A 12,769-nucleotide genomic window follows, 5' to 3' on the forward strand; every position below is an offset into this window, starting at 1 on the left:
CAGTCTACCAAAACAAGCCAGCCTCACTCAAGCACTTGTCTGAATAATGGACTCCCCGCCCTGACCTTGTAATTTACCTTACAATGCATTTATAATCTCACTCAATACATCCCACTCCTGGGTAAATCTCTTTAACAAGATTAGATGATAAGATACCAAAATTAGGTTTGAAGCATTTGCCTAATGTGGAAGAGTAAAAAAAAAAAAAAAAAATGCAGAAAAGATTCTGAAAGAAAACGCTACCATTAATATCACATTATCTGCCTATTTTTGTTTGCCTCCTCTCTTCAAAGGGAAATAAAAAGCATAATTGAGAATATTTTCATAATTTTTTTTTTGTAGTTGAACAATGACTTGGGTCTTACATAGGCAAGCAAAAGCTATCTGGTTCCAACTACCGTGACCCTCTCTGGCTTTCTCCTTTGCCTTTCCAGGACTCCGTGTTATTATCACACATTTAGCCTGACAATCTGAATTGGGAAGTAAAGAGGAGATTGGTCAAGCTGAAGCAAGTCCTTAACACTTTCGTCACTCCAAATGCCTTAAAATCATATTTACCTTATAATATTCTATTGAAACGCAGGACTGGGCCCTTAATTAGTGATGCTGGTTTCACGTGCACCATGAATGTAGCCATTGATAAATGCCAAGATCTATAGAGCGCTACATCAAGGATCTCGCCTGTATCTTTTCAAAAAGGCTTAACTAAGAAAAGCCCATTTTATTTTGCTGCCTTGAGCTTGCTAAAATTTTGTTTTCAGAGCTAGTGATGTGATTGTGCTACAATATGTTAACACTGTACTGTTACCCTCCCTCTCTCCCATACATCAGGTCAGAGAAAATGGCATTTTATCTTCTAATGAGCATACAACATACAGTTTTCACTATCGCATTTTAGTATTCCCATCAACTAGATATTCTAGATCATGAGGGCAGCTAGTGTAATCATAATGTCAATGAGAAGGGCTGTTACGATTGAGACTAAAGATTACATGGAAAGAGCTGCTTTGAAACTGGTAATTATTACCAGTCCACTAATAGCAAATGATGCATTACAGTTTCACCATATAATCTGTATTTCACTCAGCTCATGCCAGTGTACCATATTATATTACAGTGCTCACAGATTCTAAATTCTGAAACTGCAGTCATCAATAAATGTGTTACTTGCCATAATTTGTGAAATTACTTTGTTCATAACATCTTTGATGGTTTAGAAAGACCAGAATTGATTTCCTGCGTGGCAAAATTAGGGCTACATTGATTTATTGACTTGTAAAATATAATAATATTCTTCATTTACTCTGATGAAAATCAACTTCTCAATTTGAGAGCCTCATTGGGCAATCACAGGGATTGTTTTGATTTAGAGCAATAAACTCAGACCTGGCCCCAAGCATAGGAACTCGAGGAATCAAAACGGTTAAAATCAGCTATTAGCTACTGGCTTTTATCTTATTTCCTTTTATTGTATGGAAAGGAATGATCCCATTCTAGTTTGTCAGGTGATTAAAAAGTCACATGATCTAAGCCTTAGAATTTAGAAGAACAGAGGTCTGATGCTGGACCTCTGGCTCTACTATTTCACTAGCTTGTGGCTGTGGCACAGTCATTTAATTTCTCTGAGCCTTAGGTTTCCTATCTGTAAAACGAACATAAAAACAGTACCTTAACGAATTGTGAGGCTCAAATGACAGATGTATATAAAAGCCCTCTGCGAACTATCAGGTCCAACTTGAATGTGAGTTTTCATTACTACCAGGCTTGATTAGGTACCTAGCGTGATGACTAGCTCCATTACACAACCAGAAGGGTGCCCAGAGGAAGGTCAGAATCCAAAAGCCAGGTCTTACCCCAGGCCAGCAGGAGGCCCTGGTTAGAGGGAGGCAGGAGGGGAAGATTTTAAGGACCATGGCCACCAGCAGGGAGGCCACAGCTGGGTGGTGCTACGTGCTCTGAAAGCCAAAGGCACCTGGTTAAGACAGCTGAGTGCGGTGGGGGTCAGCTTTGTTCTAAAGCTTTCTGGAACCCCACAACCCATTTCCACATACCTTATTCTGTCCACCCCTAAACTGGTTTTGCCAGCATGAGTACCCACAAACGAGGCACACTCCCTTTGCGGGAAGTGGGGAGGAAGACAGGGGTTCCATATCAGGCTCCTAGTTTCCCACCCCTCAAATCAAATCCCCTGCCTTCAGGAGGATCCAGTGGAAGAGAGAAAACTAACCGATTCCCAGGCCAGCAGCCCTTGGCCACTCAGCTGTACCCTCCTCTCGACTGCCCTACTCTCCCTTCCTTTCCCTTCCCTCCCAGGGTGGCTCTGTTCCCACAGCCAAGTGTGGGGCCCCAGGCACCCCCAGCCAAATGAGGAGAGCTCTCCCCACCCAGTCAGCATGTAGGGACTCGAAACCATGAGTCCAACCCCCTAAACTCTGCAATCTGTGACCTAACCCAGGCTTAGGCCCAGCCTGGGGGGTGGGGGTGGGGGGGTGGGGAGGGCAGAGGAGGTGCTTTTTAACCCCTACACCACCCAGCCCTCAGGACCCAAGGGCTTGTGAAATTCACACAATAACTCTTTGTTACCTAGGATTACCTAGGAGTTAAGAAAAATAAACAACTGGCTTTGAATTTGGTCTCGGATGTATGCCCTGCCCTGCAGACACCATTCACAAGGTGGTGAGGCCTAGTTTACCTCCCATAGAAAAACCAGTCACCTTTATAGCCTCAACTCCTGTATCTTGTCCTTCTGATTCTCTTTCCATGACACTTTCCCTTTCTTTTTTTCTTTTCCACAACAGGTTATTTTTCATTTACTTTCAAAATAAAACTACTTTCCTTAAATAAAAATTAGATGTCACACTTCTTTTTTTCTTGAACCCGCTTTTTGTGTTTGGGGTGGAATCAGCAACCCCCACCCCCAACATTTTAGACATGCATGACTCATACCATTTATTCCTACATGAGAGAAGCAAGCTGTATTACCTTCTAAAACAACATCTCTCAAAAACATTTTTATAAACACAAATCTAAATTTCATTAAAAGTTCCCCATTATAAAAGTGGGCTTGAACAAGTTAATTGGATGGTGGTGGTGGTGGTGGTGGTGGTGGTGGTGATAATGGTGGGGGCGGTAGTGATGATGGTGGTGGCATCTTTGAATTTTAGCAACAATGCTGTGCATTTTTTTCTAAAACTAGGAGAAAAACAAGTAGAAATTATATATGTATGCACATATATAATGCACCATGTATATATAAAAATACACCATGTTTAAATACACATGTAAATGCCTATATAACATGCATAAGAATAACTCTGGAGTAACTCTCAACTGACTCCTTTTGGTTCTGGTCTCTGCTAAAAATGTATGCCATGGAATAATTCAAAGTCTTAAATGAGGCCATAGGAGTGAATGTCCAGCAATAAAATGGGCTCTGACCACACAGATGGATGCAGTCACCAGCTGTGGAACCAGGCAAGACCCTGGGGAGAAGACCCGCAGGAATGAGCTGCTGTCAGCTCCATGCCTTCAGTAAAGAAGGAAAGAAAAAAAAAGGGGAGGGAAAGGCTGAGTGGAGTGGGGGAACGGGTGCCAAGTGAGTAATGGAATAATACATATGCGGATGCCAATCTATTTTGGAAGTAACTCCTTTCAGTACTTAAAAAAGTAAGGGTAATTTCCAGAAACTCTCATCTCTATACACATGAACATTTGTAGAAGAAATAATGCTCAACTTACAAATACCCTGCGGGGCATACTCTGCACTCATCCCGGGCGTGGGGATTAGAGCTCCATGTGCAGAACGAGGGGAGGACAGGCCCCGCCAGTGCAGAAGTTTATCTGTGAAAGAAACCCCAAATCAAGCTAAAGCCATAAACAATGTACATCGTAAACCACAGGATATCACATTTCAATTTCATTAAAATAGATTAACATCATTACAACAGCCTTGCAGACAGTTCACAGGCCCACGGCCTGTATCAAAAGAACAGTGGTTAAGTTAATTCTTACAGTTATGTTTTGTTTTTAATTTTGGTCTTTTTTGACAAAAGGGAAGAGGTGTGTTTTTAGGTATTGGGGGCGGTTCTTTCATCCACTTGCTTGTTGGTTGTTTCATTATTGTTTTGTAATAAGAGATGTAGAAATAGCAAGGGGAAATTGGTAATATTATGGGTAGGCTGGTAAAACAGGGGATTTATCTGCAAGGCTGGTTTACATGCATACATTTACTTCACTTTATAGACAAGCCCAAGCAAAAAAAACAATATGCTAATAGGAAATGAGTGGATTTGTGAATCATTCCTTCTAGAACAGAGTCCCATTCTGCCTTCCCTGTTCTACTGCTTTCTCTTCTCATGATGTATTTATGACAGCATTTCGATGACAGGGAAACCTTAGACACTTCAGCGTTGGGCCACACTCCAGAATTCAGTCAATGGGGCATCCCACATGACATGGCTTCTTAGAACGCAAAGTAGTGGATAATAAAGATTAGACTTCTGGGGTTAAAATAACTGGCCAACTCTCACCTTGGGGGTGGGGAATCCCACCATTAAACAACAAGGAGAGTACCAGCCTTCCAATAACAGCACCCAGAAAAAGTGGCCTGCCTTCTCCATTCTGCTGCACTTTTTTGCACTCTGGTGAGGAAAAATGACTTCTACCACTAATAAACATAAATCTAGCAGTAAATCAAGCATTTCTAGCACTGAGATTTTTGTGAGAAAGGAAATATTTGGTTTGTGCAACCTGGGGATTATATGGTTTATGTGGTAAGTTCCTAGCTTTTCCAAGTCCACCTTGAGCTAACCAAGTGTTTAGAGGTCAACCATGAGACAGAGCAGAGGATAGATGGAGCAAGAGACGGTCAGCGTGTTCTAGAGGATTGGAGTTTGTGATGCTTGGGGAGGCTGGAGAGAAGGAAAACAGACTTTGATGGTGAGTAAACAGAATATGTTTTCCATTAGCTTAATATTAAGAGCACTTAAAAGTGTTGTTGTTATACTCTAGGACAGCAGGTCTCGTGTATAAAATACATCCTGTTCTCCTTATATAGATCACATTACCAAGAACAGCCAGGGCAGTCAGCACAAGGTTTTCTTTCATGACGCCTTGGTGGGTAACATGGCGTGTGGCTCATGGATGCTCTTACACAGATGTCATAAATCTGTTGTTATCATGACTGCAAAGGGAGGCTCCACCCAGCCCAAGACCATCTATCGAGCCATGTTCTCCTCTCTGACCCAAAACAAAATAAATACCACAAAATTAACCAGCAAAAGCAGGAAGACTGGACTCAAACAACAAGTACGTCTTCATCTGACTGTTTATGTTAAGTGAATTGAGAGTATAGGGTAAAATTAACTACAGATTTAGTCATAGTGTTTTTCAATGAGAAATCTGAGAATTCATTTTTGCACTTGTTCTTGCCTCAGCTATTTAATAAGTGTTTGTTGCCAAGACTGAAATCCTTTTCTTAGGAGACTCACACAACTGAGGTACCTCTGGGACCCCAGCATAAAAGCAACAAGGTACTGGGACCCTCGCACAGGGAGAGTCTAACTTCAAACTCCCTGCCGTTTACTCTGGGAAGAGACTCCATGGTGCCTCAAAAGTCATCCAGCAAGAAATGGGGGAACTGTTAACCTAATCCAGCGCTGACCACTTGCATGTATCTCTGGTTCTCAAACCTGTCGACATACCCAGTGGCCTCCAGCAAGCTGAGCTTTGAAGCAGCAGCCTGGCCCAGTTCTCCACAGCGCCAGGCCACGTAGCAAAGGAGGGCTCATCAAGGAGAGTTCTGAGTACCTGGCACTAGGGTTTGGTTTGGTTTTGGTTTTTTGAGTTGTAGAAAACCTAAGAGATCATCAAGTCTGATCTTTCATTTTACATATGGGGAAATAGAGGCCCTGAGAAATTAAGTGACTGACCCATGGCTATACTGATGGTTAACCACAAAGTGAAGGTCAGAATTAGCCTCCCTGACTCCCTGTCCAGGGCCCTTTCCTCAGATATCTGTCTGCCTCCTCCCCTCTGCCGTTCCCGCCCTGGTCTTCACTGCCCAGGAAGGGCCAATGAGGAGGGCTTTCCTTCTCCTGACCCATTAGGAGAAACAACCTTTCTTAACCTCTTGGGGATGAGTCCAGACCAGAGGTGTGGAGTGGGCCTTTCCAAAGATCCAAATGAACTGACTTGGTTTAAAAACTGGAAAATAACACCTGACCTGCTTCCTGTACCTCTTGGCTCACTCCCACTGTTTCCACCCTCTACCTATGCTTGCCCTACAGAATTAGCCAGCTGAAGAGAAACACACCATTCCCCTGGTCAGCCTAACGAGCCGCCGACACTGTCTTTGTGAGAGAGACTCAGACTTGTGTTTTTCTTCCTCTGGGAAGAGCGTCAAAGCGAAAGCAACGGGGAACCCCAGCTGGGTCTGCTGCCTCTCCCACGGAACATGTCCACAACACTCTCCTTGGTAAGTAGAATCAACATTCCCACAGGAACTGGAAATGCTAAACTGTTAATAGCCTCCCTAGGGTTTCACTTCTTGCTATGATGCTTTTAATTATTTCATCACGGTTTAGGCCGAGTAAAGTCTCACAATTAATGCTTCTAAGCATCGCATTCAACGAGCAGCTCTGCCTTCCCAGACTGGCCCTGGTTGAAGGCCTCTTCTCCCACCTGCATTTTCATTCTCCCCAGGGAGAAATGGCCTCGGGTGGCTGGCTGGGAAGTGGGTGGTCCAGCTATGCTCTGTATTTCCTTGGTGGTAGGTACTCCTAGGGCAGTCGTAGTCAAAGCGCAGAGCCAGGTACAGCATCAGCATCATGGAGCTTATAGGAAATGAAAATTCTCAGGCTTTACCTCAAACCTACCGAATCAGAAACAGGGTGTAGGGTTGGGGGACAGCAATCTGTGTTTAACAAGCCCTCCAGGTGATTCAGATACACAATCCAGTTTAACGAGCGCCATCTTAGGGTCAGGGAAGGCATGGAAACTGGAAGCTCTGATGTTTGTTCCCCTGGCAGAGATCCATTGGCTGTAAGGCTGTCATCCCTCCTGTCTGGGACTCACCTCCTTTAGGACTGGAACAGTCAAAAGTAGAGCAAGCTTGAGGAATCCCTAAGGGTATCGCCATGTAGAATCCAAGGTTCCACCCTCCCTCACTGACCAGGACAGGAAACAGGCCCAGGCTCTCCAAGTAGGGAACACTTTTTGCATAAGACAACATCCAAAGCAGCTCATGCCAGGCAGATGGTGTCCTCACTGAGTCCATAAAAGCTGAAATGTTTGAGAATGCAGCTGTGGCATGCTGCATGGATGGAGCAAGAACTGGACTCCTGCTTCCCTTGCTGAACTCTCAAATGGGACGTGTTGCCCTCTTCTGAATCAATCTTTTTAAATGCCTTGATTCCTCTGGTGAATGGTGTTTTAACCTGTTCTGTTTCATAAAGGTCTCTCCAAACTCAGTATCTCCACTTGGGGCCTCAGAAATGCCTTATGCATTATTAGGTTGTAACGTTTCCTTATAGCTGAATAAAAAATAATGAATATCATTTTTCAGATATCACTAAATATCTGCAACAAATTGGGAAGGGTTTCTGACTTAATGTTACACCTTGATCTCTTTACATTTCTATATACATTGGGTACCAACTTTTGATGCTGAGCTCTATAAGCCCAGTGGGTTGTCCCTGGAATTTAAGGTCACTAAATCAAGGTTTAGGTTTCAAGAACATCTCAAAGATCTCTTTACTACTGACATACTATTTGTTTCTGAAACTAATCACTGGGTATGTAATACAGTCAAATTTCTGTCCACACATCAACGAGTAATACTGCCGATCTATAAATGTGCTCAAATAGCGAAGCACAAAGTGTCATTTCCAATACACGTAATGACTGCCCTGGGTGCCCAATTTTTATCAGGTATTAAAACTCTAGTCCTCTCTAGAGGAGTACATAGATGTACAGATGTTTGCTGTTCACTAAAATGTGTATGTGTGTAAAAATATTTCTTTTCTTAAATATATATTTTTAGATAACTTTCCTGTTTTTTCAATGAGACGGGGCACAAAAGAAGTCAAGCCGTCCCTGAGAGAAATGGCTGCCTTCTGAAGCTGTGCCCACCTTTCCACCTTGGGTCTTCAGGAAGAGAATGACCATCACTATGATAGGGAGGGATCTCTATGTTGGTGACAGGACAAAATAAAGGATCCTTACTGTCCCTTCCAGCTCCAAGACTCTCAAGTCTCCTACCTACATAGTGAGTAGCCAACTTCTAGACTATACTTAAAATGCATCCTGAAAGTTTGTCAAGTTCCCTGAATGAACCAATTCATTTTGTCAATACTTTAATGGATCTGAATCTCAAAAATAACAACAGTGCAGCGAGTCTTCTTTAACAGTGGCTAGAGGCCTCTTTAACCAAAAGCAAATCCACTGAACGTCCTTCTAGCTCTTGACCCTCCGTTTATGATAGATATCAGCTCTCTGAAAGCCTGTGACTTATACAGCAAACAAGAGTTATGCCTATGTCTCGAGTCGTGTCAATCTAAACTGAAAATGCACCAGCTTTGTCATCATTCACAGACTTTTTTTCCTAATTTATCAGCAGTCCTCTAGGTTTCTTTTTTTATTAGATTCAGGTGTACAAAGCAATTAATAGACATTTACACCCCTCACAAAGTTATAACCTCCCCCACAATCTACTACCCCTCTGACATTGTATATAGCTGTTATAATATGATTGACTATATTCCCTATGCTGTACTCCACATTCCGTGACTATATATATATATATATACACACACACACACACACACATACACAGTGCCAAAAAAATGTATATACATTTTAAGAAAGGAAAATTGTATTAAAATTGTAATACTCAACATATACCCACAACAAAAGATGAATACAAGTCACGTTTGACTTCTGCAATTACAAGAGGTGCTCAAAGTGGTTACTGTCGGCATCCACACTTCTGATTACGGTGAATTACTTACTGTTTGAGCAATGTTGGCCAAAGTGTCCACTTGTATACATTGTTTTGGCACCCCCAGTGTGTGTGTATATATATATATATATGTAGATATGTGTATATATATTAAACATATATATTTAATTATAGTTGACATTCAATATTATTCAACTTCAGTTTCAGGGGTATAGCACAGTGGTCATGCATCTACACAGTCTATGAAGTGATCCCCTTGATAAGTCCAGTGCCCATCTGGCACCCTACATAATCTTTACAACATTATTGATTATATTCCCCATATTGTATTTCATAACCCCGTGACTATACTGTGACTACTAATTTGTACTTTCTAATCCCTTTGCCTTTTCCCCCTTCCCCACCTCCTCACATCTAGCAACCATCAGTTTTTTTCCCATATATCTCTGAGTCTATTTCACTAAGAGACTTCTTAATTAACCTTCTGATATTGTCAAAATCACATTCCCTTTTGTTATAGAAATGAGCATTTCCATGAGCATTTTTTCCATCACTGCTTTTTTACTAGGTAAGGTTTTCCCAAGTTTTGCGATGCTCTTTAAAAAGTGTATTCTGTACAAATGGAAGCAAGAGAGAATTCTAAAGATATCACACTACAGAATTCTTTTGTTTTTGAAAAGTGTCTAAGGACTTTATTACTATAATCAATGGAACGCTACAGAATTTCTTTGCTGAAACTTGGTTGTGACTTTATCAGTGACTTTAATTTCATCAATCCCTCATTTTAAAACTTTTTCTTTTTTGACCAATTCTATCCTCTCGGAGCCTTGATTATCTAAACAACACATTAAGAGTTCTCACCTTAGGCAATCACTCTATGAGGGGAGATGGAAAGATGACATCTTTCATGCCTCTTTATCTATAAAAATGCAAAAAATGCACGCCACCAATCTGTCAGGCCTAAACAAAATTTTCTGCAGTCTTTTCTCTGACATAAGCAAAGCACATAATTCAAAAAAGAAAAAAGAAAAAAAAAGCTAGCTTTTCTGAAGAATAACTAAGCCAAAGACATTGTGTTCCATTTTTGTGTTGAAATGCAGATTTCCCACTAAAAGGCAAATCCTTCATTTCAAAAGGTTGAATAGGATGGTACTTAAAAAAAAAATTCCAGCTGGTTAAATTTAGGGTGTTGAAAAAAGTTCACTCCAATAATATTCTTTGGCTCTGGGCCCAAAGTATTTTCACTTGATTGTGAATTAGATAAATTTTTATTACACTTTAAGCTTTGCCTCAGAATGCTGGAACTTATTGAGGAGATTAGAAGGGCAGCTGCATTAAAAGAGAAATTGTCTTAGGACATTTTTTTTTTCCTTTAACTGTAATACCTCACTATGCAAAACGTGTGTACCCAGGATAAATTCCATTCATTCATTCTTTCATGCATACGTTGAACAACTATTTACCGAGCGCCTAGAATGCCCAAAGCAGTGGGCTAGCCTCTGTGGGTAGCACAAAGAAGACACAGACTACAGGAGCCTACATCTAGTAGAGGAGATAAGACCAGGACAGAACTCGCTCTACTTCCATGTAGAAAGTGTGTCACGGAGAGAGGTAAAGATAAACTGCTAAGGAAATTCAAAGGAAGAAAAATGATTTCCATTTGGAAGGCAGGAGAGTGACGTTAGGGAAGACATAACATAGGAACCAGACCTGAAGAGCCAAGAAGAAGGACTTTCTAAACAAAAGAAAAAGCATGTATAGATAGATGTCCAGGGAGAATCAAAGCCCAATGTGTGCACAGAGCAAATGGGGCCCAACAGGTAATGATATTTAAATCAAAATACTGTACACCAATTCATTCGGTTGATAGCAGAGGATATGATCCTCTAAATCACCCTCTGATGACTTTTGTGACATCTTCAGCTTTCATAACTTATTTTCAAATATCACATTTTCTTAAAATAAGGGACACAGCCATGTGGACTCTTGTGCAACTCTTTATGGAAGTTCCTCTGTCCTGTTTTGTTTCCCCCGCCCCCTCAACCCCACCTCGATTTTCTTCCCCTGATGAATGGTGGGTGGTCTCCTAAGGCAGAATTCACTGTGTTTTATCCCTCTGAGTCAGACAAACAAGTGTTGATAGTCATGTTCTTCTGTGCTATACTGCCTCCCCAACTTAAATAATCTATTTCAGATGTATTATTGCCAGTGGAAGAGGGCTTGTACTTGCTGACACATTTTCAACAAATAACTGTGCAAGAAATGTGGAGGTTTTCCTATACTGCTTTGTCTCTTCAATCATCAACTTGACCTTCCCTCCAAATTTTCCTTCTTCCTTCTCTTTCTTCTCTTCTCCACAAGGAGGGTGGGGGTCACCTTACTCCTGCTCTGAGTCCTTATTTGAGGATTTTGTTTGTGTGTGATGAAGTATGAGTGAGTGTGAGAGAGAGAGAGAGAGAGAGAGTGTGTGTGTGTGTGTGTGTGTGTGTGTGTGTGTGTGTGTACACGCAGGTTTGCCTCTATCTGAGGTATTTTTCAGGTTATGTGTAGGAATTTGGCAACTACTTTTAAAGATACCCTCGCCCAGTGCCTTACCCCATGAATCTCACTCTCCAGATTCTTTTCTTCCTTTAGGATATCAGGGACTTGTTCCTCTGGAGCAACTGTTGGAACAAAGTCAGGAATCTAGGTTCTTCAGTCCCCACTCTGCCACTCACCAGCTGTGCGTGACCTTGAATAAATCTCTTCCCCTTTCTGACCCTACGTTTTGTCATATTTACAAAGAGAAGACTCTGAAACTAATTTTTTTTAAAAAAATACAATATCAAAAACAAAAGAGAAGACTGGCTTAGATAGGCGACTTCTCTTTCCTGTTCCCCACACCAGTCGGAGTCTCCTTGAGACCAGATTCAGGATGCAGTTAAGAGACCTACTATGGGCCATCCTAGACAGCCTGGACGGGGCCTGTGCCCCTTGTGACCTTGCAGAGATTAGGAGGGACCTACAGACTTGTATGGGCTGAGTCTGGCCCCCAGGTTAATTCTTAGACTCAGAGAAGATGCCAGGTGGTGGATTTTAACCTCCTGGGGCACACCTGTCTGAGCGGCAAGGAGGAAACCTAGGTGGGTCCAAAGCCAAAGAGACTGAAGGTCAGAGAGAACCAGGAAGAAACTTCCCACAAATGCAGGCTAAATGTCAAGGGGAAAGGTCTCTGCTGCCCGTGCCAGAAGGCCAGTGGCGAAGCTCGGCCTTATGCCAGAGCCTGGCACCCAGTGCTCGCGAGGGCACACTCAGGACTCTAAGAAAAGCCACAGTTCTCTCCCAGCTACTTCAAACCAGGAAGGCAAGGTCCCAGCGTCCTGTGGTCCCTGCCCTCAACCAACTTGAAGAGTTCCTGGAAAGCCATGTGTAAAATGGATTTCTGAAATTGCCAACCGACAATTTCAGAGATGTTTCATCACCCTTCCAGGCTCATCGAAAATTGGCAGGGCTTCTAACATTTTACCTTTTAAGTGCTTCTTCCTCCACCCCCTCCCCAACCTCTCTGTCAAGTAGTTAATGATCTGTAAACAAACACTTTAAATTCAGTGGGGGAGCTCACTATTTAAAGAAACCCTGTGGCGAAACCTTTTGAAAAGTTAACAATCTTTCTGTAATGTGAAAAATCACCCTCTAATTTATCAGTCTCCATTGGTGAAATTTTTGTGTGTATTGGGCTTCCTTAAGGTGGGGCTCCACTGCAACACCTCTGTGGTGAGAAGAAGGGGTGGGTGATGATAGGCGCTGCCCTGGATGTCTGGCCTCACACAA

The 12,769-nt window shown here is 42.1% G+C and overlaps 1 protein-coding gene across 9 annotated transcripts in view; it reads right to left on the reverse strand.

Moving 5' to 3' along the window:
- Positions 1-12,769, reverse strand: part of BCL11A (BCL11 transcription factor A) — a 100,393-nt gene that overhangs the window by 11,907 nt on the left and 75,717 nt on the right. For all 9 annotated transcript variants that reach the window (XM_019631180.1, XM_019630877.1, XM_019631027.1 and 6 more), the window contains one exon: positions 3,739-3,840. In XM_019631180.1, coding sequence (XP_019486725.1) covers positions 3,739-3,840 — 102 coding nt within the window. The remainder of the gene's footprint in view (positions 1-3,738; positions 3,841-12,769) is intronic.

Source organism: Hipposideros armiger, unplaced genomic scaffold (genome assembly GCF_001890085.2).
Source record: "Hipposideros armiger isolate ML-2016 unplaced genomic scaffold, ASM189008v1 scaffold_2, whole genome shotgun sequence".
NCBI classification, from domain to species: domain Eukaryota; kingdom Metazoa; phylum Chordata; class Mammalia; order Chiroptera; family Hipposideridae; genus Hipposideros; species Hipposideros armiger.